This window comes from Brachycentrus maculatus, unplaced genomic scaffold (genome assembly GCF_059751285.1).
Source record: "Brachycentrus maculatus isolate JH-2025_06_01 unplaced genomic scaffold, ASM5975128v1 h1tg000227l, whole genome shotgun sequence".
NCBI classification, from domain to species: domain Eukaryota; kingdom Metazoa; phylum Arthropoda; class Insecta; order Trichoptera; family Brachycentridae; genus Brachycentrus; species Brachycentrus maculatus.
In genome coordinates, this window is record NW_028280978.1 from 322,382 (window position 1) to 349,289 (window position 26,908).

Sequence of the window (26,908 nt, forward strand, 5' to 3'; positions counted from 1 at the left end):
GTCTAATAATTAGACTCTAATTAAATGATGATGATAAATTTGCCTAAAAATAATTGGTTTCACTTCACTTTATTTTTAGTAAACTGTTATTTATTTTGATAATTTTTACTTCATGTTCTTATTTATATTTTATTGTATTTTAAATAATGTATAACCTTAGAGGCTTCCATACTGCACCTCAAGGTTCAGAATAAAAATAAATAAATTGCTTTCGTAGTTATTTGTTGAATTCAAATGACTTTTGCGAAATTTTGAAATAATTATTTATTATGTTAAAATAATTATGTTTTAATGATAACGAAGGTCTCAATCATATTTATATACAGATACCTCATTAACGCTAAACAAAATAATAATACAAATCTATGTTCAAATGCTTATATTGGCGCAGTGCAGTGCAGTTTTGAAATCGTTAAATAATATTATATTATATGGTATACATACGTATATTTTATAATATATGTATATATGGCAATTAAGACATAACATCATCCGGTCAATAATTTGATTTCTTTTTCACCTACACGATAGCTTCTCTAAAATGAGATATGAGAGGTCAAATTAATATAGCAAACAGACCAAGTAAACACGTTCATATTAACGTCAACTGTGAGATCACATTGTTGTGTTGTTAACACGGAGAGCCCAAAATCAAGACCATGGAAATGTTAACAATATTTTTACTGCTTTTTGTGACAAACATTGGATTCACCAGAGCGGGTAAGTGAAAATAATTACAAAATATATGATGGATACTTTAAATTGTCTATTTAAATTCTTTGCGTGAAATTGACCTTCAACCGTTTATTTTGATGGGTCAATGTTAATCACATAATACAAATCACACAAGATGTACTCATTTACGACTATATTATATATGGGTACATAAAACTGTGATACATGGTACCTACAATAGTCGTTTAATTGGGCAACCGAACACCGGAAAGATTTCGTGTATTTTGAATCAAAATATATACCCACACCTGTAAATTATTTTAAGGACGGAAATTAATTAAATACACTTGCAATATAAGATATCCGTCTAAATAGCAGATTTTAAAATAATTTAGGAATTATTAAGAAGAAAATACAAAATCCAAAAAAACTTTTACATAAAGTTTTTTGTAAAATAAAACGTAAACTATTAAGTTTTTTCCACTTTTATTTTATTTGACCAGAAACCGGTTTCGGAGACTTGTTTTTTAGTTGGTACAATTCATTTTGATTTAAATTTATTGTTATGTTTCAGATTGCACTTTGAATATGAAGGAAGATTTAACGAGTAATCATCCGCTCCTTTTATCTACCCATGGTCCTAAATGGATTTCGATTAATGATTCTCCCAAGGGATTTGTTAATATCGGTAAAGATGATACCATCCGTTTAGCATGCACGTCGAGTGATCCATCCAAGAAAAACGGATTTAATGAATTCAAAGACTCAAATGTGATCATGGCAAAGTGCAAAAGTGGAAAAGACTTCGAAGTTAATAAAAAGATATATCCATTTGGCGATTTGCTCTGCGAACATCCGGCAGAAGCCACTAATATGAAAACTGGGCAGGAGTGTCTAGGAAAAGACACTGAACTCATTAAAATTGGCTTCAAAGTTGGCAACGATTTCATTCCTGAATACGAAGTGTGTTTCAATAAAGCTGACAAAATTGCAAAGTACACTGAAGTAACTGTTCCGGCTGCAATAGAAAAAAGTGTACCAAATACCAAAGAACAAACTTGGCTGGGAAACAGTGATTTCCATAAAGATGTGGATTTGAATACCATCTACAAGTGCGAATCTCAGAAGGAAATATTCAGGAGGATTCTAAATAAAGATTTCTTCGACAGGAATAGGTGCTGTTTAGAAAAAGGAAAACTTGTGTCAAATAATGACATGATATTTTTGCCCGAACAGACCTCTACTGCTAATTATTTGAATACTGTGCCACAGTGGAGTACGTGCAATCGGGTGAATATATATTTTTTATTTTGAAACGTAAATTAAACTTATTTTTACATGTAGTATCAGACTTGATATCATCTCAATATTTTGCAAGTACGAAAAAATATAACTTAATTGTAACACCCTAAATAGATATTGTGGGACATCGACTTTTTCCTAGTAAACTGTTGTATACGACAGTTAGGTAACGATAGTTTTCTTTTATTAAATCTTTAGTAAAAAAACGTATGACTTGGAGAAAATTTTACTTTTTGTATTGCTTCTAATTGGAAAACGCTCTCAGCATTTATTAAAACAAAATAATATTTACCTGACTTGTGTTTCTATAATTTGTCCGGAAAGGGTCGTAAATGTATTATTTCATAAATGGCACGCAATATTAAGTACAGTCTCACTATAACGTTGAGATAGTTACCGCGTTATCGGAGAGAACGTTATAGGGGGTATATGTTTTAAATAGTATTTTTACATTTTAACTAGCGGATTATAATCACTGAACTGAGTCATTATTAAATTAAAATTTAAAAACATTTACCCCCATTAACGTTCTCTCCGATAACACGGGATTTAACTTAACGTTGTAGGAGGTTTACTGTATACTCGTTTAATGTGATGAATTACTTTTATGAAAATTCCAGGTACGTTTTTAAGCATTAAGAGACTAAGTTAACGTTATTATTTGCAGGCTAATTGGTTCGAGGTAGAAAAGAGGATTAAGAGTTTGGCTACATCCTTGAATCGTCCTTTGACCGTCTGGTCGGGAACATACAGGAGCATGAGACTTGCTGCCAAGTGGGGCCTCTCTTATAAGGACATGTATCTCCATTTTATTGACAGCACTCACAAGGCTGTACCAGTACCCCTTTATTTATGGAAAGTAAGTATTATTTCTGTTTATATTCAATACGTACAAATTAAATCCGAAAAAAAGAGAAATGTCCTTTATTTATTTGGGGTGCTTAATTAAAATACAGTTTATTTAACATAATATGTCGAATGGTACATATGTACTTCTCTAGATAGTTTAAAAGACCATTGGAAAATATTATTTAAAATAACGGCCAACTCTAAAAACAAAGCCACGTATATAAAAAAAACATACTTTTATTTCTATGGCGGGTGATATAAACGCAATGGTTCAAATTGAATCTAAAGTTTTGATGAACAAGTTTATCATCCCATAGAAATAAAATTTATTAAATATGATGAATGATCGTATTCCTCAAAACTCTCGAGAATCGCTGTCTCCCAGCATTGACGTGCACAGAGCTTTCAATCAGGGTAGGCAGTAGGGTTGGTTAAGGATAAGGCATAGCAGGCACTAGTCGTGTTTCTAATGAAACGCGAGTAATCCAGGGTAGCTGCTTTTCTGCCTATATAAAATGCTCGCCTGTGCCTCCCATCAACTTCAAGTTTGTAACTCCATCTTTGCTTGATCTATGTCATGTAGATACCATATACTCGTAGATAGTTAGAGGAGAGGAAAAACGAGACTTCACTCAGATCGTCTCTGTGGTCTCTCCACAGCTCCTTGGTGTTTTTTATCTGCTCCTTACCAACAGCCCCTTGTGATTGGCATCTTTAGCGCGGCAAACATGTCTAAATTATAAAAGAATTCACAGAGTATCGTTATCCAAATGTATATTTTAATCTTTGATCCAACTCTTTGTAGGAATTCAGAAATGAATATGATATAGATGACGATATTTATTCATATAGTAAAGATATTTTTTCTTTTAAAGTAACATAAAATTATGTATCTAAAGTAATAGTACAAAAATTCCAATAAAATATATATGTCGTCACATAGAGAAGTCTTGCTAATAATAAAAATGTCCAATTCTGTCGATTGGTCACAACACCGGAAGAGTATAGTTTATTTATTTTTTAAATTTTTATTTCAAAGCTGCCAACCAATTCGACTTTCACTTACCGTAAAATTATCAGCTTCTTTTATTTCAGTGCATTTTGTGTCTTTTAGTTGTGAAATTTGGTTCCACCGATTTCTGCGCTGCCAGAGCGGAATACGAATTACAAAATGTATCAATTTGCTTTTTTACAGGTTGTCTTCGATCAGCAATCACAAAAAGCTGTGGCAATAATCGAAATAAACAATCCTCACATCGGTCTAACAGACATTCAGAATTTGGTGCTGTGTGACGACATTTGCCACAATGTCAACTGGCTCAGCTTTTTGCAGAGACAAAATATAATTGATGGGTACATATTTTGCTGCGAACTGAATAACTTCGAATTTGGATTCGCCTTCAAGACTAGCCCTTTCCCGAAAGCGAGTGGCGGCATTTTGAGAGATGAAAATATGAGGAGCGGTTAGAAAATGAATGTTAATAATAGAATTAGAACCCAATTTGTTATGGTATTTACAAATAAATTGTAAACTACTATATTATAGACAAATTACTAATTCTTACTAATATTTATAATATATGCTTTTTTTTAAAGGTCGGAACCTTAATTGATGAATCCGAATCTCAAAAATAATAAAAAGGCAACAATGAAAAAAAAAACAATATTTATTCTTAAACAACTATAACTACATAACAATTATTAATATCTATATTATTATATTCACAATATTAAGAAATTGTTGTAAACTGAACAAAAAGGTCTTGTCATATATTATACATGTATACATACATACGTTAGATATAGATTTTTGATAAAATATATATATTTAATAGTCATAAATATTATTTTACTCAGGTTATCACTATTTTTCTATGGGTGATTTAGCGATATACATTATGATTGAATTTTACTGCCAACGGAACATTAAAATAAGTCATTAATGGCTAAAAATTCACATTACTTTTGTTTAAAAAATATGAACTGTTATAAAAATTCAACAAAAATGCGTCTTTGTAACTGTTTAATTTTAACTATTTTATATGCCTGAAGAGACAGATTTATCGAATAATACTTCCTGTTCTGACTTTTCCAACATGAACTGCGGCAGGGAGACTCCCAGAACCTTGTCATATTTGGGAACAGTTTCTGCATAGAAAGCACCCCTGGATTCCTCCCCTGCAAAGTCGGACGGGTCGGCTATTTGATCTAGCGGTGAACTTTCAGCTGGCATGGATGGATCTACGTAAAATTCCTTGTCTTTTTTCGGTGTTTCTCTTCTATTGCGTTTAATTGTTGGGACAGGCTTGCTGGGAGCGGTAGAAGAAAGGATGTACGAAGTTATTTTATCAGTGGGCAAAGAATCGCTGGGTGTCGGAGGAGTGATCTTTTTAGAAATATCATCGAGAATTGTGAACTTCTTTATGGGTTGATTTTTCTTTATCTTTGGAATGAAGTCTGTTACTACGGTCGGTATGATGGTTGACCCAATCGTAAGTTGGTCAGCGGTCGTCGGCTTGGATGTTACAATTTTACTTTCTGCTCCATAGTTTCCACCTTGGTCGTTGTTAGCAGTGTGAGGTTTTGAGTTGAATTCCTTCACTTCCTTGTACGCTAAGTGGCTGCTCTTTGGCGCAGATTCAGATACAAACATGCATTCTTCATTTTTTATTCCATTTTTGTCTGTGCACTGGTAGCAAGTCATATGATTTTTGAAAATTTTCTTGCAAGCTGACCTATCTTTATTGGCAAATTCAGCTAAAACGCTTTCAACATCTTTTTTCTCCTCATTGTTTTCAAAGAAATTGGGAATAGATGAATTGTAGTCGTATTGATCCTTTTTATTTTCTTTGGAGTTTTCATTACTTTCCTGTTCATCATCTTGTTCTTCTTCTTCTTCCTCTTCCTCATCATCATCCTCGTCGTCAGCTTCTTCTTGTTGGTAAGATGCATAAGGTTGTGATGATTCGGCTTTAGGATTGCTGGTCTGAATAAAGTAGCCCTTTGTATTTGGATCTGAAGCTAACGATTTCGGATCAGCAAAACTTTTTCGGTATTTAGCTCCACCTCTTATGGGCCTATTGATGGTAGGTTTCGGGACAGCTTCTATGATGGGAGCTCTTGTAGATATTATTTTTTCTGACGTTTCTGGTACTTTTTTCGCTTCAGCATTGGAACTTTCTTCTTTGTTTTCGGGTTCATCTTCGCTGTCAAATTTTTGTTCTTTTACGTAAGCATACTGATTATTTTTTGGTTCAGAAGCATAAGCGCAAGATTCGTAGCTACCACCGGTTTTCGGATTTTGGCATACCATGCAAGTCATAGAATTTTTTTCAACTTTTTTACAATGCTCGGGATTTTTCTGTACTTCTGCAGCCTGTTTTTCTGAAAGTTCTTTGATTCTTTCATACTCGTCATTATTATATTCCGAATCGGCACCATAATCATATCTCTTTTGATCGTCTGATTTTTCTCCATAAATGCTGAAATCGGGTGAGTCGTAGCTTTCGCTTTCGTCGAAGTCTTTAGGCCTCGATTTGTACTCCGAGTGGTAATCGTATTCGTCAACGGGTTTGGCTTTACGCGCCTTAGACTTCCTTCTGCTACCGGAATACCTTTTGTAACGAAGCACTTTAGGGTCTACGCTCGCGAGTTGAGCGTACGGGTAGCTTCCCGAATAGCTCGAGGTCAAGGCCTGATAAGTTGGGGGTGGTGCGAAATCTTCTTGTTTTTGGAAACCATATTTCTTATAAGGAGTTAAATGTTCATCTTTGAGTGCCCGGGTAGCCTCACTGGAACTGACACCTTGGTAACTACTTCCAGAGGAGGGATTAAATTCAGTAGATTTATCTCCATAATTGCGTGCCCCTGAATCGGAATCTTGTTGGTTTGGTTTTTTATTGTAGTTTGCCTTATGGTTTGTCTGAATATCAAATTGATGCGGGGCTCTTGTAATAGCTGATGATTTAGCCGTGGATTTCGTTCTTTCGATTTCAACAGATTTTTCCTGATAACGTTTTGGAATAGTCACGGTTTCCGCAGCTAAACCTTGGCTGAATTGGGGTAGAAACCCGAAGGATTCTGGTGCGAACTGCTTGTCTGTCGCTGATTGTCCGTGGAACAGTCCTACAACTTGCGACTCGGAACTACCGACGTCAAAAAGTGACTGAAATTTTTTGGGCACTTTCTGGAAAACGTCAGCAGCATGATTGGAGGCTGCTTCACTAATACCTGATATAAGAAAAATTAAGGAAAAATTAAAAAGAGTGAATCAATTCGATATGTCGTCATTAATGTATTTGACAATAATTAATTTCTATTTTTATTTTTTATTAATATTATTTTGTCAATGTAAATAAATATGGCACTATCTTAAAAATATAAATTTTGATGTTAAACTATATTAAATATAATATACTAAATTATATTGCATATATTTACCGAATGCACCCCCTCCAAATAAGGGTGAAAAGTCTAGTGGCGTCACGAATCCACTGTCCTCCACCGTCCTGTCCTCACCCCCTTCGTTCTCTGCGGAGTAGTCGCTGTACGAGTTGAGCTCTGCATCGTAATGTTGTCCTGTGCTGTACTTTGCGGCGCAAACGAATGTCACCTGCAACATCCCAATAAACAGAACTTCAATAACGTATCGATCACTTTATATAGATACGAGTATTCTAGCCAAGCTGTACTTCGTACCATCAAAGTTATTATTTTAATGAAATTCATTTTCGTTCGATTGGGAAAAATCCCAAAATCGCGTAGAAACACAAATCACTTTGTCACCTCACAGTACTGACTTTGGGAACACTTTCAAGAAAGTAACTGCTAAAAGCTGGAACAGAAACGTTTTATAGTCGTGTTTTGTAACGTTTTTTTGCATCAATATTGTTGCCGTATTTAGCGAAGTGAAAGAGCTAAAGCAATGGAGCGAGTACTGTAATGAACCGTGGCCAACTCAGATTGGTGAAGAGGTGGTGGACCAATGGACTCTACACGAGACATGTCAAGCTGGCTGATGGAATATTGTTCAGAGATCTCGAACGGTTTCACCAAAACATTTCAGCACTAACTGCATCATCTCGATAAGCAAAATGATATAATTACGTTATTTATTGTTTCGGCATTCACTTTGTGGTAAGACATGATTAAATTAAAAATAAAACACTTGTTTTTTACCACTTGAGTATTATATTTTGTTTCGACTTATTTCGGAAGCATCTGTAGCTGTAACAAAATATAATACTCAAGTGGCAAAAAACGAGTCTTTTTTATTAATAATTTTCTTTTATGGATTATGTGTTCATGAATACTCTTAACTTACTGGATTTAAATATCAACTTATGAATAAGTCAAATAAATAAACAATGTTGAAAGATGAACACGGCTGTCCAAACTCAAAACACAGTAAGGGACATTTTTTTGTAGTACGTTTTGCTTTTTGCATTTTTGGACTAAGTAAATGGTACTTAGTCCAAAAATGCAAAAAAAAACGTACTACAAAAAATGTCCCTTACTGTGTTTTGAGTTTGGACAGCCGAACAGTAACGGCAATAAAAATTTAGTTTTTATCAAAGCTCCTTAATTTAAAGATATCTGAAAAGGACAATTTGGTGAAATTTGCAAGGAGAAAATTTGTTGCAATAATTTTGTTAATTGAAGTAAAATGGAAAATTTATTAATTTATAGATGAAACAATTAGAGCTGAAAATGATTGACATAATTTAAAAACATGATTTAGAAACGGCAAGTTTATTGTAATATTTATCATTGTGGTTTCCTCGGTTGTTAGTAATAAATTACAATCATTAAAGATAATCTTTACTGAGGGTTATTATGTAAGGAAAACTTGTATAATCCATTACACTGTTTCTAACTTTTATTGATCTCGTATACATTACATACCATATATATTATTTATCCATTATATATGTACCATTATACATTACATACCATATTTATCCATTATATATATTTGAAATTATATTTTGGATAACTTGTATATAAAAAATTAACGTTAATTTCTTTTATTTCAACACGTAACTGATAAATTGTATTTTGTTGGTGAAAAATAGTAAACGTAATCGTTTCCAAAAAGCATAACAAACAAACTTTTGTTTGCCAAAAAAAAGGCTAGTAGTCTTTTTAAATGTGTCGGGAACCTTGTTTTTCAAAATGTTTTATAATTTATCTTTATTTGTAGTTGCTCTATCAGAATAATGGGAGAATACAATATAATAATAATTGCCTATCTCCGTAGTGTAGTGGTCAGCACGCTAGGCTACCGTTCTAGAGGTCCCGGGTTCGATTGCCAGGGGGGTCAAATAAACATAAGTGATGTTTTCACTATAATATTTATTTAATATTACCCTAGACTGGTACCTGAAGCGGAGGGCTGATCGCCTTTCCTTCATGGGTTGACGATCAAGATAACACTGCGTTTATATGATGCAGTGCCCTATGCACCATTAGGGTGCGGATAAGGGTTTGTTGATGATGATGATAATAATAATAATGAATAATGGGGGAATTTCGAATTGGGGAATCGGTGGAATAAAACAATGATTACTTAATTCTATTTAATATGATTTAAATAATAAATGTCATTCAGTAAGCATAATTTATATGCAGGTAGAAGGGAGTTTATAATGGATGAAATTGAATCACTCTTCCACGATCGTTTCTCCGTTTGATTTTTTCACTCTTGTGAAACTGGAAATGTTTAAGGAGCTGGCGTTTATATTCTTCACTGTCGAAGTCGAGAATTAGGTTAACGTTACTAGTTGACACATTTTGGTTTGCGCGATAATGGTCCACTAGTAGACCACCTCTTGCTTCCCCTAAAAGAAAAATGGCATTCTTAATAATTGAAAAATTATATAACGTCTTTTAAAAATAAAGCGACAAATGAAAATAGTATCCCTAATCAATGATGGGGTACGCTTTGGAATTATGTCTGCGTTAAATTCCATTAAAAAGTGGAACTTACCACACGTTACGGTGTAAACTCTTAGAGGCTGTATATTGATAACAGTCTGTGGCCAAATATAGGCAGCAGCTGCCATCCCATCACCATGATGCCAAACGATATTATTATCATTAGATTCTGCCTTGTTCAGGAACTGAATGTCTTCATTTTCCAATTTTCCTAGCACACCTCTCCGCCATTGCTGAAATATGGAAAACGTTTTTAACCCGATCCATTTTACGTTCAGATACTAAATAAATAAACATACGCAAATCATACTGAGAAAGAAATGTAACATATCGCTCACTCTTTTCAACAACGTCATTTATCAAAAATCATCCATCCTTTTTCATTTTCAGTTGTGCATGTTTTCGGATTGCCCAGAAAATGTACTATATCCCAGAAAAAGCGGCAAATTTTAACTTAATATTTACTCGCTACAGGGCAGAAATTGCTGTTTTTGCATTTTGAAGAAAAGGTTTTGTTTAATTATTTTTTTAAATATACTAAATATTTTTCAAATAGAGAAAAAACCTTCAGATTTTACCTAAAAAGGTCTGCTGCATAGTAAAAAGTTCAATAAGTGGCTTGATTTTATATATTTTATTACATTTTTAAACTTACAAAGTGATCTGAAAAATCAAGTTTTTTTATGCATGACGCCGTTGAAGGAGTGAGCCAAATTAGTAGCCGTTTTTCAGTATAGAAAAAAATCTACCCTATAAAATTATTTGTAATTTAATGAGTTTTCCATATGCATATTTTGCATTGCTTACCATCGATATATTCGTATTAACGACAGTATCCCACGGCATCACTGTAACTTTATTATAATTTGATTTCATAATCACGATGTGGAATGCTTCAGGGTCGCTATATGTATTGAATTCTATCCCGGGTTTAATATTTCCAATACCTTAAAGAAATTTTTTTAAATATACATTTTGTATTTTTATTATGACATTATTTTAAAAACAATTAAATTAAATTCGTTATTACCTTTAGCTGAACCTCCTAAGATAACTAGCTTTTTAAGCTTTCTTATAAAGTTTGGATCCAATTTAATTGCCAGTGCTAAATTTGTAAGTGGACCCAATGCCATCAAAGTTATTTGACCTGTAAAAAAACACTGTCATTAAGCTAATGTATCGAAACACGTGTCACAGTAGTTTTCTTTTAGAAATAGCGGTATTTAGCAAGTAAATATAAATGGAAAAATGAATAAATATTGCCACAATGTGGCGAATGAATTAATGAAAAAATAAATATATTTAAGATTTATAAAGAGGCATTTTATACTAAATATCTTGATGTGAAGAACTGTAATTGTCTTGAAAGATTTTTTTTTTTAAATTTTATTTAAACATTTGATCTACGTAAACCAAGAAAAGATAATGAATGAATTATTAGAGAAAATGCGTATATGCAACCAAGTTTTATTGGTACATGTTAAGATTACTACGTTTTTATTAGGAAGTAACAAGCTTTATTAAGTAGATGACAATGAAAATATGTAGTTATTTTTTCGACCGAGGAAGAATGTAAGAGAAGTGTTTTGCTTTGCAAAAGTAAATATAATGTTATAATTTACCAGGATTCGCAGAGACAAGGCGGATGAGAGCTGTGACAGCGTGCTCTTTTTGAGTCCTTGGTAAGATTCCTGTGGGTTCATAGAAATCACCGAACCCATCTTCACCGAAGAAACTGTCAGTTGAGGATATCCCGAACAACGATTCGTTTGCGCCCACATAAACTGGTATCTAAAATATTTAATATAAAAGGAATAAACCTTCAATACAAATTTAAAAACAAATAAAAAAAATATATTCGTGGTACTCTTCCACCTTTTTTTACAAAAAGTGCTTTCCCATAAAAATGGATATCTTCAAATTAATGGGATTTCATCAATAAAAATCTAAATTAATATGAATAAAACATTTGATGCGTGAAAACAAAAAAAAAAAAAACAAGAAAACTGTATTCATATTTCAAATCGATATGCATATGAGGATATTAGTTATAAAAATCCTTAAAAAAAGTGTTGGAATTCAATATGATGTATTTTGGGGGTTAATGAAACTAGTATACTCGTGTAATTGAAATTCAGTAAAATCAACTTACGTCTACTCGATTCAGTTGCTGTAAGGTCCTCAAAACATTGACTTTAACGTTTTTTATGTTTGTATTTCCATTGACACAAGTAATGGCTATGAGAGGAGGTCTGAAACAAGAACGTCACCATACGATATGTAATATGTATTCACAACATTTTGATTGTACCCAAATACTTGTTCACATATCTGGGTTTCTCCACTTGGGATTTTTTCTACTCTAAAAACTAAAATCACTCCTTTGAACACATTCAAAATAGTCATTTTACATTTTGACATCTCCACATAGACAATCAAGACGAATATGGAAGTCATGAGATTTATGATATACATACATATGTATGAGTTAAAATATAGTAGAGTGGTTGTCAATCATGGGTAGAAAGGTAAATGTTACACCTGTGTAAAGTAATCACTTAACCAGCATACAATAGGTTATAAGCTCCAAGACTTACATATTCTTCTTCATTTATGGTGAGATGTCAAAATGTAATATGTAATTGTTTACTGCATACAAATATAAAAATGAACATGAATTGGTTTGCTAGTGTTTACTCCGCCTCCGTAGTGTAATGCTCAGCACGCTCGGCTACCGTTCTGGAGGTCCTGGGTTCGATTCCCAGGGGGGTCAAATAAATATAAGTGATTTTATCACTCTTTTTATTTATTCCATATTACCCTGGACTGGTACCTGAAGCGGAGGGCTGATAACTTTTCCTTCATGTGTTAACGATCAAGATAACACTGCAAGTGCCCTATGCACCATTGGGGTGCGGATAAGGGTTTGAATGAAATGTATTTACTCAAAAGTTGATGTTCGAAAACATATTTACATAAAATACTAGCTGTAATGAGTCATTTCTGAGTAAATCATTAAATATTAGGTCTTATAAAGTAATTTAATATAGGTACGAGTTCTCCTACCGAAATTTCATTGTTTTGTTGTCAATAATATAAACGTTAAGAACGTGATTTATTAATCGGTTCGCTAATGATATTCCAGAAAGTTCCTCAATAAGACGAATTACCTAATTATAGTATTTCCCGATAAATTGTTCATATGAGTCACTCATTAGTAGGTACAGTAAAACCCCTTACAACGTTGAAATAATTACCCCTTTATCTTAGGAAATTTTGTAAAGGGTTAATGTTTTATTTTTATATTTTAACTAGCGGAAATGACTGTAATGAGTCATTTAAAACTGATATACAATTAAAAAATAATAACTTTCCTCTAACGTCCCCTCCGATAACTCGGTACCTATCTCAGCGCGTTTACTGTACTCAATTATTCGACGGTTTGTTGTAACTCTTAACGAAATGATAATATTTTATAAAAATACATTATTTTATTTCATATACTTAACAAACTTTAATGTAAAAAAACCCTGGTTTATTGATAAAACTGGTTCAAATTATAATATAAATGGAAAAGAATATGTATAAGAGACCGTGATTCTTAGACGGAATTGTAAAGAATGAAAGGTTTAATTCCATTTATCTAAAATAAATTATGACTGACTTCATATTATTTTTTGACATCTCATCAAAGATGAAGAAGAATATGGAAGTCTTTGATAAGATGTCAAAAAATAATATGAAAAATAACTCCTAAATTTGGAGATAATCCAGATTTGTGAACAAGTATTTGGACACACTCAAAATGTTGTATGACTGACTTATTTAATAGTTCAAAATATGGTTATATATGCTTGTCTTCAATTCTCGTTTTAAGCTGCCTTTTATGTTAAGCGAATTATAATCTTCTTCGTATAAATACAGAGTAGGTACCTACACTACTTTTCTGTTATGAAAATGCGATATAGTTGGTTAGGACATGTACTCCGCATGTCTCCCGAGAGCCTTAATCAAGTTTGCCTCTTTTACAAGACATCAGGTTTTTCGCGGACCAGATTTGGGAGGATGCAAGGACACTGGCGGCCGACAGAAGAGCAGTTTGTGGACTGCATATGCTCCAAATAAAGAGCGGATATAGATAAGTAAGGTATCTACAAGATTTACAAAATATATTATTTATTAATTGTAATATTGCACACCCATTAGAAAAGTGTTCATTTTTAATAACGAGGGTAATGGCGAAAGCATCATCAGCTCCAGCATCCACGTCCATAACTATCTTCTCAAAATTCTGTTGGGGAGCTTTGATCACAGCTGGAATCACCTGGCTGAAAAATAAAATACAATAATCACAAATTTAAAGTGGTTTGTGTGATATATTTGAATAAAATTACAACCTAATTAGTCGTAAGAAAGCAACATGAGTTGACTTTTTTTCAACTTTTCTTATTTTTATTTATTATGGTTACAAAAGTTTTTTTTATGATTTAATTCATTTTCTAAACATTTCTACTTTTACAATCGTAAAATGAATAATGCAGCTCTCTCCAATAAAGAGAGTAAGCTCTTGTGCTTGGAGAGGGACTGACACATATTATTTATTATTTTTGTTTGTTGGTAATATAAGTTATTTTTATTATAATTATTTTTTGGGTTTTTTCTTGTGTTTCCATGTACATAATTCATTAATTTTTTTCAAATCATTTTAATGTACTCAATTCTTTTTTATATCTGTAGGTAGGTTATTGAACTACTTGGTTCCCAAATATTTTAATTTCGACTAAATAAATGAATTGTGTTTTGTACTCATATTCTTCATATAACGTCTCATTACTGCATATTTTATTTGTCATTGGCAGTAGGATAAGACGGCTTTTACGATCATATTATATTATAAAACGTGTCAAAATCGCAAAGCAATAAGTCAAAGTAGTACCCACGCTAATAGTTTAAGGAGATCTAAGATTTTGAACCAAAAAAACATTCACATTTTTACATCCCTAAAATACTTATGCATTTTTTCACTGTTTACGTACGATAAAGTTGCAAACTAAATGTTCAGAAAAAAATTAAATAAAACTATGGGTCAAAGTACAACAATTCAAAGAATGAACACCATCCACTGAAGTTGAGACCTGTATTATAATAATTGATTTCAAATCATTGTCGATCATCTCACAGCTGACTGGTCGGGGCACGAAACCGATCAAGATCAGATAAAGGTTACAGGTCAAGGTTTTCAATTATTTTGCGTTCCTGTTCAGAGTCAACGATCGCAGTCAGTGAGCTCATATTATGATGTCAATTTGTTGAATCTACATATAGATGAGAACCAGGAAATCGAAAATGCTGATAAGGACTGATTGAATTGTATCTGAATGTATGTTATTAATGCAAGGAACTCTTAAATCACCAGCGGTCCGGTTATTTTATCGAACAACTAGTTTTATTTTTATTTTTAATGATGTAAAAATCCCCTTTTTGTGCTTAATATCAGGTTTAATAAAGTTAAACTTAAACTTGTTTCACACTTCAACAGGTTTCCTTTTAAAGGCTGAAGCAACCTTGATTTAAAGAACGCACAATGTAAAAAAAATATATCAGTTTATTAAAATAAAACAACATAAAAGAATATTCCGGTAGATTTATCCCCCTTTTGCTAAAGGTGTTTTATTACTAAATAAAACTATTAATTTACTAATAGAACGGTAGTCCCAAATATATAGATATCTTTTAAAGATAAATTCATACCCTAATAGTTCATAGGGCACGCATCTAACTGTTAACTTGATCGTTAATTATATGTAGGTACGCAAGAAGATAGAAGGATAGTTGAGTGAATATATCAGATAGTAATTTTGCTCCGCTGGGAATTAAACCGCATCCTCGACGAAAGGGGGGAAAAATCTCAGGATTTAGACTACCCATAATTCCCTCAACGATAATAATAAAAAAAATCGCTGTATTAATTAATATTAAAAAACCTTAATAATTATAAAAGTAAGTAGGTACAAATAAAAAAGTAGCTAGTTACTAACCTTAACCCCGCCAACTGAAGGATTACCAAAATAAACAACATTATAACTGCCAGTTGTCAATCACTATTTATATTAATATAATAACCATTTAGGTAACAGGTGTAGTGGCGAGGTCACTTCACAATATGTACATTACGCGGCACAAGTTCAATTCCAACTGACCCTCCATAAAATTGCCAACCTGCTCTAGGTGTTTCCTTACTTATGGAAAAAAAAAACATTCAATGGCAATGTCAGATTTGCAAATACCATGCCCAAGTCAAGTACGGGATGGAAAGGAAAACATGGACCCTTTTTTTTAATTCAATTTTTTTCTCTCGATAAATAGTTAATTGTCGCCAATTCCTGTCGATTGCACAATAAATTCAAGAAAGATTTATTTTCAATTGGTCTGGGTGTTAGTGATGCATTTTTCACATTTACCTTCCCTGTCCTACCTGCAGACAAGCCTTTAAAATAGAAGCTTTGCGGGTTATTCCTTACGAGTAAAAAAAATTACATGCGTCTGCCTTCAATTATTTATTTAATTTTAATTGCATATGGTAATTGTTAGTGAATCTAAATATTTGAATTCTATAATAAAAAAAATTGGGTACATAATATATTATCATGCACTTTTATTTTATACTCCTTCTTCCTTCCCTTATCTAAACTAATGTGTAATTAGGGTGCTTCAATGGATATACGCAGTATTATATTGATCGTAACTTGTGTGATGATAATGTTTCAGTCTCAGGTGTTTCAGATGACATACCAAAAATATAGGTAAATTTATGAGATGTTTTTTAATGATTTTGTCATTTTTACTCCCTTTTTACTCTGAATCCCAAACAATAACAAATGTTCCTTAACAATTTATGTTTGAAACATTATTTATTATTTGTACAACCTCGCATTGGATCAATATTTCAATCGGTTTTTTTATTCACCAGTTTCAATATCTTTTAAACGTTAGTAAATTTTGTAACACAATAAGCAATAAAAAATTTAATGAGAATATTTTTATCATTCATACACGATTATTTTATCATATCATTTTCTGCACATTTTTCAAAAGAAAGACTTTTTTCTAGAATGAATTATCAACAAATGAATGAAAGAGGAACCCTATGGAACTTGGTCTGGATTTTGCAGTTATGTGATAATTATAGTGTAGGTTTCTTCTGAATTTGTAGAAAACATATAGTTCAATTTAAGTTACATTCTCTTCACAGCTGCATGGAGAATTTTCACCTCTTTAATTCTGATATTACGATTTTATATAACGTGATCATTATTTTATATAAGATCAACATGTAAATTTTATTACAATATTTTACTACCCCCCGTATACTTGCTGCAGACTGAATACCGGTAAAACTAACGTCCGTAAGACGAGCCATTGTGATTCTTCAGGCCGATTTTAATGATACATATTTATTATAATGTATTTTCCACAAAAACACGTTAGGGGGACAATGACATTTGGCAAAATGTCGTTTTGCATACTTAAAGGAACATTAAACAAACTTGTGTATTATAATAGATCATTATGCACTAACGGAAAGCATCACGACATGTAACTTCAAATGTTTTTCGCAAATTACTAAATTGCACCAGCACAAATTTGAACGTTTAGCGAATATTTCCAGTACAATGGTTATTGTATTTAATTAAATGTATTCGGTCCATTGCATTAAAGACAAATATTAAGGTTGAATTTCATTAATTTACCACCTCCGTAATATTAATGGTCAGCGCGTTTGGCTACCGTACTGGAGGTACCGGATTCGATTCCAAGGGGTGTCAAAATAAATATGTATGATTTTAAATCTTATACGTATATACATTTATTTAATTACCCTAGATTGGTACATGAAACCCAGGGCTGATCACCTTACCTTCATGCAACTAACGATCAAGATAAGACTGCGTCTCTACGATGCAGTTCCATATGCACTATTGGATTCCGATAAGGGTTTAAAAAATTATGAAATATAATTTATAGTATTTTAAATTCAGGTAAATAAAGTTAATATCTTAGGTACTTTAATGAGTTAATTATAATGTATTATAGTATTTTAAAAACTAACTAGTAACTTGTTTAAAGCAAACAAAATTTCTAGAAATAGATATACCTACCTACGACTTCACTTATATGGTAATGAGTCATGTGGTTGCTAATCATGGATAAAAATATAATTGTTATATAGTTTTTAAAATGATCATTCAAATCTGATAATGACAGGAAAACCCAATATAATTAGACTTAGACTTCCATATTCTCATGTCAAAACACTTCTTCACACACGCGTATGTATGTTGAGCTATTTAATAAAATAACTGCCATGTGGGGTGTAACCAGTGTAGTCAGTGATCAATAATTTGGACAGACAAAATATTATTGAAAAGTTTTTTTAATGGACTAATGGATGATTTTTAAAAAGAGGTCTAAATATGTGTTTTTTTTTTTACATAGAAACACATTTCTGTCATGTCACGCGTCTAGGACTATCATTGTAGAGGTTACTTTAGCAATTTTCGATACAATAATAAATAATCGCGTTTGTTTGATATTTTTTAAGAGTGTAAAACTGTATTACAATCATGTAATATCGGTCAAGAATCGAAAATGTAAATAATAATAAATTTGACGAAAGTCAACTTGATTGTCAAACTTGTCAAATTGATTCTTGAACTACAGAAAGGATAGAAAAAGGACAGGAAGTATTTTTTTCTAAATATTGACATTTGAAAACTCATAAAACATGGAAATGGGATACGTTTATATCAATTTAAGCAAACGGGGTACAAGAGCACCGGTAATATACCAGAAAAACTATGATTTTCAATGGATGAGAGTGAGAATCTGGTTAAACCCTTTTGTTGGGTAAAATTTTTCGTTACCAGTTCAAACTTTATGAAGGAACAATCAACATTGTAATAAATTTATTAATTATTAAAATTAATAAATCAAGATATGATCAAAGATCAGTTTTCATATACGTATTATTCATAATTAAATAGTATGTTACTGAAGAGATTTTTAAAAATTAATTATCTGTGGAGATCGTGACGACAAAGAATTTGGTAGCAATGATTTCATTAGTGTTATTGTAAGGTGTTTAAGTTCGTGAAAATGTTTAATCACAAAAACTAAATGCAAGCGGAAGAAGGAAATGAACATTGTATTAAAGTTAGTTTCACGGTCGGGATCACGAAATTCTCACGGAGAGTTGCATTCATTTCTAGAGACTTCAATGCAACTATTATATCGTAGTCATACAGGAGAAAGTGACCAAGTGCATTTTTTTACAAAAACGTAATCATTGACTATTTGATATCTTACTAGCTAAATATTGCCCTGAAAAAATCCCAAAGGATTTTCAACTTGGAAGTATAATATATTGACTTATTAAAAATGACTAACTGTATTGATGTTTATTCTCTTGCCAAGCAAAGGTGACTTAAATGGCCCTCCTAAGCATTTTACGTTTTGGTAGTTGGTCACTTTCTCCTGTATGACTACGATATAATGATACATAATTTCATCAAAACTGGAAAATTAACTTTAAAAAAATATATAAAATAATTCAGTTTTAGAATGAGATTTCTAGCTGAATATTAATTCTATTGGTTTTCATTATTTTTATGCTACATTTTATAAAATACACATTTTTTTACAAAAACGAAAACTTAAGAGACATAAATGATATAAAAATATGAATGGATAAAACATTAATATGAAGTATGTATAAATATGAAATAAGATATTAAATAAATAGGGATGTATTTTTTATTACACATGCAAAACATGCATAGTAGTGGGTATTTTGTGAGTTTTTACATTATCACTGATATTTAGGTATTTTTCATCATTACTGAGACCTTTCGCTTTAAAAAATATTATCCTGGGTAGAATTCCATACGGAATATCATCATTTAACTACGCAGTGCACATAACGCGTGGCCTTTTATTCGTATTCGTAATTACATAAGCATTTTCAAACTGCTCGTGTTAAAAAATTAAAGTTTTCTTTTTTTGATGATGAATATTTGTTTTTTATCGAAAAGTAGTAAAAGTTTACTTCACAACGCAAAAAATTAAAGCGTTCACTTTTGTAGGGCATCTCAGCCCCTATTATGAGAAAAAGACATCTGTTATAGAAATGAGAAATATTTCGTTGAACGGTGACGTATAAATAAATAACACAAATTATTTAAAATGATTTATTAGCGATTCTTCAAAAGCTTTCGTATTAAAATTATAAACAACGTCTACTTTAGTTTTAGCATTCAACAGATTTAAATAGTCGACAGCTATTGCTCCCCTCGTAGGTCCTAGAAATATAAAAGAAAACGTTAATGTGAGATCATATTTTTACGGACATGGAACGCTCTTTACAAAAAAGTATTAGATCCCTCTAAATATAAGTATAGTTTGTATTTCATAAAAAGGATAACATTAGCGTAATATGGACTTTTAAGCAATTAATGTAGAACGAGAGCTCCTGAATAATCTCAAATATTTTTTGTTTAAACTTTAAAAATCATAAATAATTTTGGAATGATAATATTTTTTGTCGTAGACGTAGAAATGTCCCATTAGAATCTCGAGAAAGTATGGCAACTAGCATCCTTATACTAGATAAATGATTTAATGATCAAATTAACACCAAATCGATCCAACGCCAACGGGGGCCTGTGCAAAAGGTAAGGTACACCAATATATAAAAAAAGAAAAACAATTTATTTTTACTTACCACTTGTAATGACAGTCGAAGCGTATGATATGGTATTTCCAATCATGACATTTTCATCCAGAAGTACAGCTGCAGCTATAGGATCAGCTGGTTGCCACATGTCCTCATCCTTCATAGTCTCCACATGTTCAATCGCGTTGATAAACAAAGCCTCTGGTGACTGAAGAGCTCCAAGAACAGTTTTCCTCCATTTCTAAATTTAAAACAAAAAAACCATTAGGCACCGATCGATGTTTCAGTGCTGTATATTAATTATCACAAATACAAATAAATAAAAAATAATAAAACCCTTATCCGCACCCCAATGGTGCATAGGGCACTGTGTCATATAAACGCAGTGTTATCTTGATCGTTTATACATGAAGGAAAGGTGATCAGCCCTCCGCTTCAGGTACCAGTCCATGGTAATTTTGAATAAATATTACAGTGAAAAAATCACTTATATTTATTTTACCCCGAGCGTGCTGACTATTACACTACGGAGGCGGACAGATACAAATAAAACATACTAACACAAGCTTGCGAATGTATATGTTGTATTATAACTAAAGGCTTTGCTTTCTATGGACATTTTTAAAAAACTCCAGAAATACTTTAAAATTAAGGGTATTATTATTATTAGTATTAAAATAAAACAGTTTACAAATTTCAGCATCTACAAATTTATGATTATTATAAACAAATTAATATACTTAATAAAAGTATATCCAATAGATCCTTGAAAAGATCCAAGAATTCAAAGTATAAGGATAACAACAGATAATTTTTTTTTTTTTTATTAAAATAGATAACAACATGTTTATTACCACCGAAAAAAAATATCGAAATATGTTATTATATCAATATATATTTTTTTTTTGACGAAGAGTTAAAATTACACACACAAAACATTGTTTTTGTTATGCGATCTGACGTCACGGAGGGCATATTTTTCCAATTCCTTTTCATCTCTGATTTACAACTTTTAAATACTGACAAATGCAATCAATAATTTATCATGACATCAGATTACGTATAAATTATTTGCGTGCTCATGGGATTGTTTTTTTCTTTATTTTCTCAATCACTAAGTTAATAAATAAGTAGGTATTATTTGCGCAAAGGTCTTACCATGCTCATGTTGGCTACCACTACACCTTCCCAAGGTACCATCGTTATTGAGTGCGGATTGCTGTCGGTGCCATTGAAGACTACGTGAACAGATTCTGGGTCCGAATAAAAATTGTATTCAACACCATTTACTATGTTTCCTTTACCTGAAAAATATTACACGAGCATAGATAAATAAGCTTTACTCTACAAATCTTAAAAAACTGTTTAGATATATAATTTACAGGTAACCGTTGTTTTGCGCCGGTTCGATTTACGCCGGTTGGTGGCAGTCGTGGGATTTACCGGTTCGGCTAACACCAAAGCACCGCGATTCTCATAGCAGAAACACTTTTCACGCTGTTTTATTCTCTTAAAAAAATCTCTCACGGTGCTGGTGGCGTACGGATTTTGTACATTTGTTCAATTTCATACCCTTATTCGCACCCCAAAGGTGCATAGGGCTCTGTATCATATAATGCAGTGTTATATTGATCGTTAACACATGAAGGAAAGGTGATCAGGCCTACGCTTCCGGTACCAGTCCAATGTAATATTGTTATTTGTTAGTACACCTTTAAAAAATATTATACCAAATAGTTCCATTGAACTGAAAAACGTCATGGCGCTTCATATTATTATTATCATATTATTTTTTAAGGTACAGACTCATTGGTGTTTCATCCTTTCTCTTAACTCATAAGGAGGTTTTTAGTATACTTAAAATACATTATTGTACATAGTCAAATAGATTTCATACCTTCTACACTACCTCCAAGTATAATTAGTTTCTTAATCTTTTTTAAAAAGTCATCATCCAATCGTATGGCTAAAGCAATATTCGTCAAAGGCCCGAGAGCTAAAATTGTAATTTGTCCTGAAACATATTATAACATGTACTTGTATCATTTAATTGTACAAAGAAAACAGTAAAATACTGCTAAAACCACTCATTACTTTATTTTTAATTAAAAACGATTCAAGATCACAACTGATTGAGTTTATAGTAACAGTCAGAAAAAAATGTGTTTAAAAAAATACATTTATAAAGTATTATATTTTTGTGAATTTTTTTTATATTCTTACCTGGATTTTCATTAACGAGTCTTATTAGGGCATTCACAGCATGTTCCTTGAGGAATAAGGATGGATCTGGTACAAAGTTTGAAGGAACGTCCCCCATCCCATCATTCCCGAAGAAGTCAGATTGTTCCAGTGTTATGGTCAGCGCTTTACTAGCTCCTCGGTATACCGGAATCTATATAATTCATACACATATTTTACAATTAAAATAATTTCGATATAATTTTTCTTTAAAAATAAAAACGGTTTGTAAAGACCACATAAACATTGTATGTATTTATTAGTGACATCTCTATACGCAGGATTATGGAAAGTTAATAGTATTTTTACTGTAGTATTTTTTTAACAAAATTATTTTAATGTCTTATAGTATTATTTAGAGATTTGGCGTTTAATTTGAACTCCATGTTAATTTAATCAATAAATGTTAAATTAAACAATGATTTAAACAGTCTAGTAAATTGTATTTTATTTTTAAAAATATTAAAAATAAAATTTGCGACAGTTGTTTAACCTTGCCATGGCATTTTCAAACTAATGTTATTTCAATCATTAGTTTGAAAACCCCATAACAAGGCGAAACAATTGTCACAAATTTAATGTTTGTGTTTTTAAAAATAAAATACAATTAAGTAGACTCTAAAAATCAGTTTTTGATTTTAATATTAAATCTAAAACTTTAGTATTAGTTTGATAGCAGTTTGAGTAAAACACCGTGGAATACTATATTTTAATGAAATTGAAATATCGTGCAGTTTACATTTGGTTGACTTTGAATGGCAAGAAGAGTGTCCAAATTTTAAAAAGTACATGTTGTGTCTCTTCACGTGCCTGACCTATAATATAATAAGAGGAAAATAATTAAGAAGAAGCATAATTGAAGATTATATCCGACTTAAAATTAGTTGTGCCAGCAAACGATTTTACGCTTATTAGCCAGAAACCCTAATATTGTAAAATTCGATCCTGCTAATTTATAAACATAATATATTTTTCATATACTTTTCAACCGAATTATTTAATGATTGATATCTTATTCTACCATATCATGAAACATACTTACATCTAATCGGTCTACAACATTCAGCACCTTGAACACATTTATCAATACATTGTCTACAATGGTGTTGCCTTGAACGCACGTGATACCGACTATTTTGATAGTTGAACTGAAAAAAAAGCATATGAAAACTTATCAGAATGTGTAGAAATGAATAAAATTAGGTCATATTAAAACTTCTTGTAAGGGCAATATTACTATCCTTAAATTACCGACGCACGTATTACGTTCCCAAACAATTAATTTTATTGCAATAACATATGACACATGACATCCATCCATGCGTGGTCGAAAATGACAACATAAAAAACGCGGTAATATTTAATTTATCACATATCGTAACATATGTACTTATGTCCAATTTATAACAATTTAGCAATAAACTACCTTTATATCCGGAACCCATGCTGGTCTTAATAATTTGCTATGTATATTAATTTATTATATGTAGTACAATAATTGAAATTAGTTTTGAAAATAAGTTTAGCAAATATTGTAACTCATTAATGCCGTATTCAAGATTGCTTTTAAAATTAGATATTGCAATAAAAAATCATATGAAATAAAACAGATTTATCTAATTGTCATTCCCTGAATCCTTTAGTAAATACATAAGTTTATCATAGTCGAAATCAAAAGTTCATAACTCATGTAAAAACACTTTACGAGCACTATTTTTTTGATGGCATTACTTGTTTTGTTCCGTAGCGAGTTGTTCGGCTTTCAGTAAATAAAGTAAAGCGACAGCATCATCAGTTCCTGCGTCGGTATCAATAATTATCATATTTTTTTCAGGAGCTTTACCATCTACGGCATTTGAATTATCGCTGAAAATAAAATGTAAAATATTAATTTATTAATTTGAACACAGGTTACTACGACTACTATATTCGTGAAATCTGTGAAATCAGAATCCAGTTGGGATACTTTAGTGCACGATGTATCGGAACTTTACCAGAATCAACAAGATGTACCTTCATCATTGAGATGTCAAAAAATAATATAAATCTTCCTTGATTTATATTATTTTTTGACATCTCAACATAGATGAAGAAGAATATGGAAGTCTATGCTTACGACCGTCTGGTTAAAGTGATCACTTTTACACAATTATAACATTCACCAATTCTACCCATGATTGACAACTACATTACTCAAATTCTTGGAACTTCTATATATACGAGTATATTGTTCAAATTCGAAACATATTGCTTGAATTGACTAGAATTTCACTAAAAACATGGTGAGATGAAAGCAGCTTTTTATTGAGCAGAAACTCTTTCATGTGTATGTGAGGTCCGAATCCTAGATTATATTCATCTGCACGAGAAACGCTAGAAAAAATCCTCTTTATTTCTTTTATTTTAGCTTATAATTTGACCGGTTAATTTAATTACAATTTATTTGGACACACTCAAAATGTTGTAAGGTAATTACACCGTCTAATTGACGCAACAACCTTTTACCTAAACAGGCCAATCATTTTCTATTTTACCAAAATGAGTATAGGATCATTTTTCATACTTGTTTTTAATTAATTTATATTCAATTACCTTTGTGATAATACTGTAACACTTAAGGCAGCTACTACTAGCACCACTGAAGCTATCACTAATTGCAATGATTTCATTGTTTTAAATTTTTGCCAAGGGGTTATAGAAACACTTTCAGCAACTTGATGTTCTTCGGCGGGTCTAACAGATGTGTTCACCATTTGTTATGTAACCAGTTACAGTCAACTGTTATCAGTACTACTTTTGTGATAGGTAATAAAACAGCTGAAATACAAGATAATTTCAGGGGACATCTAGTATGATTAATTATTAATACAAATTTCTTCTTATCAATGATATTCCTTTTTTTTAAAACAAAATTAACCAAAAAAAGTATGTGAAAATGCCTCATTCATGATTTTGGCGCAAACACATTCGTTGAAAATGTGAAATGGAAATACATATTGTAAGCGTGTGAATTTTGATTTCGTATTAATATTTCATAAATTAGGAACTTATAACAAAATACAAAAATTAATTATTTGAAGAAGAAAAACATTTTCTTTAAAAATTAAATATATTTGTCAAATTTGATTTATGTGTTTATGTTAAGACAATTTTATCGCATTATGAGTTATTTATAATATCGCAGCTTCCAACCTCTAAATGGAGAATCACAGAACACATATGCAGTTTACCAAAAATATTTTTAAAATTAAATAATTACATAATTAAACACGAAATACACTAAATTATTCTGAATTCGTTTATTTAAAAAAAAATAACAGATGAAACAAAAAATAAAATTATTAAACAACTCAATAACTATTTTTTGTTAACATTACTCAAACAATCGCATGCGTAATAAACGAACTACCCATACTATGATAAAAATGACGTCAGACACACACAATCACAAAATGACGAGATAAAACAGAGGAACTGTCAAATCAAGACATTGTCAATATTAGAAGAGCAGTTACAAAATTTTATGTTTGGTAAATTATTATCTCAATAAAGTTACGAGTGTTTTAAAAATATATAATTTTGATGATCTAATTTACAATAGTCTGTACTTTATTTAGAATATCCCACCGATTTATTTGTAAGAATATCACAGAAAACGGCGCTGTCATAATGTCGTGAAACAGTGTTTTGATTTGATTTCGTGACGTTGGCAGCATTTGGCAGAGAAGTTCGCTCGTTAGTACCGAGCGAAATTTAAATAATGCAGGCATTTACAATGGAACGAATGACAACCTTATCTCTCCCTAACGCTAAAAAATAATAACAAAAGATTTTGTAAAATTCAGATAATATGTATGTAGGCTTAAAAAGACCTTAGAAAAATTATTTTTTGTCCATTACTAACGATAAATATTAGTTTTAAGATTTTATTATTAGTTTTAAAACAAAGTTTTTTTTTGTAAATTAATTTTATAATTGATATCTTCAAAGGATGTAGTAACGATTTTGCAGACAATGGCACTGGTTTAATAAAGTCATACATGTATATGTATGTAATAATATTCATTTTCGATTGAGCATTTAAATTAATTTATAAAAGAGTATAAAACAACATACACACACACGTGGTATATATTTATATATATATATATATATATATATATATATATATAT

The 26,908-nt window shown here is 31.4% G+C and overlaps 4 protein-coding genes across 4 annotated transcripts; 1 reads left to right on the plus strand and 3 right to left on the minus strand.

Moving 5' to 3' along the window:
* Window positions 1-594: 594 nt before the first annotated feature.
* LOC148306748 (salivary endonuclease-like) lies at window positions 595-4,487 on the plus strand. Its single transcript, XM_088264456.1, has 4 exons — window positions 595-720; window positions 1,250-1,965; window positions 2,645-2,836; window positions 4,022-4,487. The coding sequence occupies exons 1-4, from the start codon at window positions 660-662 to the stop codon at window positions 4,292-4,294; spliced, it is 1,242 nt and encodes a 413-aa protein (XP_088120582.1). The 5' UTR covers window positions 595-659; the 3' UTR covers window positions 4,295-4,487.
* Window positions 4,488-4,732: 245 nt separating this feature from the next.
* Window positions 4,733-7,669, minus strand: LOC148306749 (uncharacterized). The gene is made up of 3 exons (XM_088264454.1): window positions 7,525-7,669; window positions 7,267-7,438; window positions 4,733-7,056 (listed from the first exon to the last, which is right to left on the minus strand). The coding sequence occupies exons 1-3, from the start codon at window positions 7,552-7,554 to the stop codon at window positions 4,865-4,867; spliced, it is 2,394 nt and encodes a 797-aa protein (XP_088120580.1). The 5' UTR covers window positions 7,555-7,669; the 3' UTR covers window positions 4,733-4,864.
* A 1,721-nt stretch (window positions 7,670-9,390) lies between these two features.
* On the minus strand, window positions 9,391-16,023 carry LOC148306750 (uncharacterized). The gene is made up of 8 exons (XM_088264459.1): window positions 15,801-16,023; window positions 13,962-14,090; window positions 11,915-12,014; window positions 11,385-11,553; window positions 10,793-10,909; window positions 10,570-10,709; window positions 9,815-9,995; window positions 9,391-9,665 (listed from the first exon to the last, which is right to left on the minus strand). The coding sequence occupies exons 1-8, from the start codon at window positions 15,839-15,841 to the stop codon at window positions 9,469-9,471; spliced, it is 1,074 nt and encodes a 357-aa protein (XP_088120585.1). The 5' UTR covers window positions 15,842-16,023; the 3' UTR covers window positions 9,391-9,468.
* A 3,972-nt stretch (window positions 16,024-19,995) lies between these two features.
* Window positions 19,996-26,424, minus strand: LOC148306751 (nucleoside hydrolase-like). Its single transcript, XM_088264470.1, has 9 exons — window positions 26,151-26,424; window positions 25,328-25,552; window positions 24,467-24,601; window positions 23,778-23,883; window positions 22,718-22,889; window positions 22,392-22,508; window positions 21,653-21,798; window positions 20,543-20,735; window positions 19,996-20,120 (listed from the first exon to the last, which is right to left on the minus strand). The coding sequence occupies exons 2-9, from the start codon at window positions 25,486-25,488 to the stop codon at window positions 19,996-19,998; spliced, it is 1,155 nt and encodes a 384-aa protein (XP_088120596.1). The 5' UTR covers window positions 25,489-25,552; window positions 26,151-26,424.
* Between the last annotated feature and the right edge of the window lie 484 nt (window positions 26,425-26,908).

Excerpts from the sequence above, each read along its gene's own strand:
- LOC148306748 (XM_088264456.1), top strand. The coding sequence starts at position 660 with ATGGAAATGTTAACAATATTTTTACTGCTTTTTGTGACAAACATTGGA. Across the intron at positions 721-1,249 it reads CATTGGATTCACCAGAGCGG|ATTGCACTTTGAATATGAAG; the intron begins GTAAGTGAAAAT and ends GTTATGTTTCAG. Across the intron at positions 1,966-2,644 it reads AGTGGAGTACGTGCAATCGG|GCTAATTGGTTCGAGGTAGA; the intron begins GTGAATATATAT and ends TATTATTTGCAG.
- LOC148306749 (XM_088264454.1), bottom strand. The coding sequence starts at position 7,554 with ATGAATTTCATTAAAATAATAACTTTGATG. Across the intron at positions 7,439-7,524 it reads TTAAAATAATAACTTTGATG|GTGACATTCGTTTGCGCCGC; the intron begins GTACGAAGTACA and ends GGGATGTTGCAG. Across the intron at positions 7,057-7,266 it reads ATTTGGAGGGGGTGCATTCG|GTATTAGTGAAGCAGCCTCC; the intron begins GTAAATATATGC and ends TTCTTATATCAG.
- LOC148306750 (XM_088264459.1), bottom strand. The coding sequence starts at position 15,841 with ATGTTGTTTATTTTGGTAATCCTTCAGTTGGCGGGGTTAAG. Across the intron at positions 12,015-13,961 it reads AATGAACACTTTTCTAATGG|ACCTCCTCTCATAGCCATTA; the intron begins GTGTGCAATATT and ends TTCTTGTTTCAG. Across the intron at positions 9,996-10,569 it reads TTAATACGAATATATCGATG|CAATGGCGGAGAGGTGTGCT; the intron begins GTAAGCAATGCA and ends TCCATATTTCAG.
- LOC148306751 (XM_088264470.1), bottom strand. The coding sequence starts at position 25,488 with ATGGTGAACACATCTGTTAGACCCGCCGAAGAACATCAAGTTGCTGAA. Across the intron at positions 23,884-24,466 it reads CTCGCTACGGAACAAAACAA|TTCAACTATCAAAATAGTCG; the intron begins GTAATGCCATCA and ends CTTTTTTTTCAG. Across the intron at positions 22,509-22,717 it reads ACTCGTTAATGAAAATCCAG|GACAAATTACAATTTTAGCT; the intron begins GTAAGAATATAA and ends AATATGTTTCAG.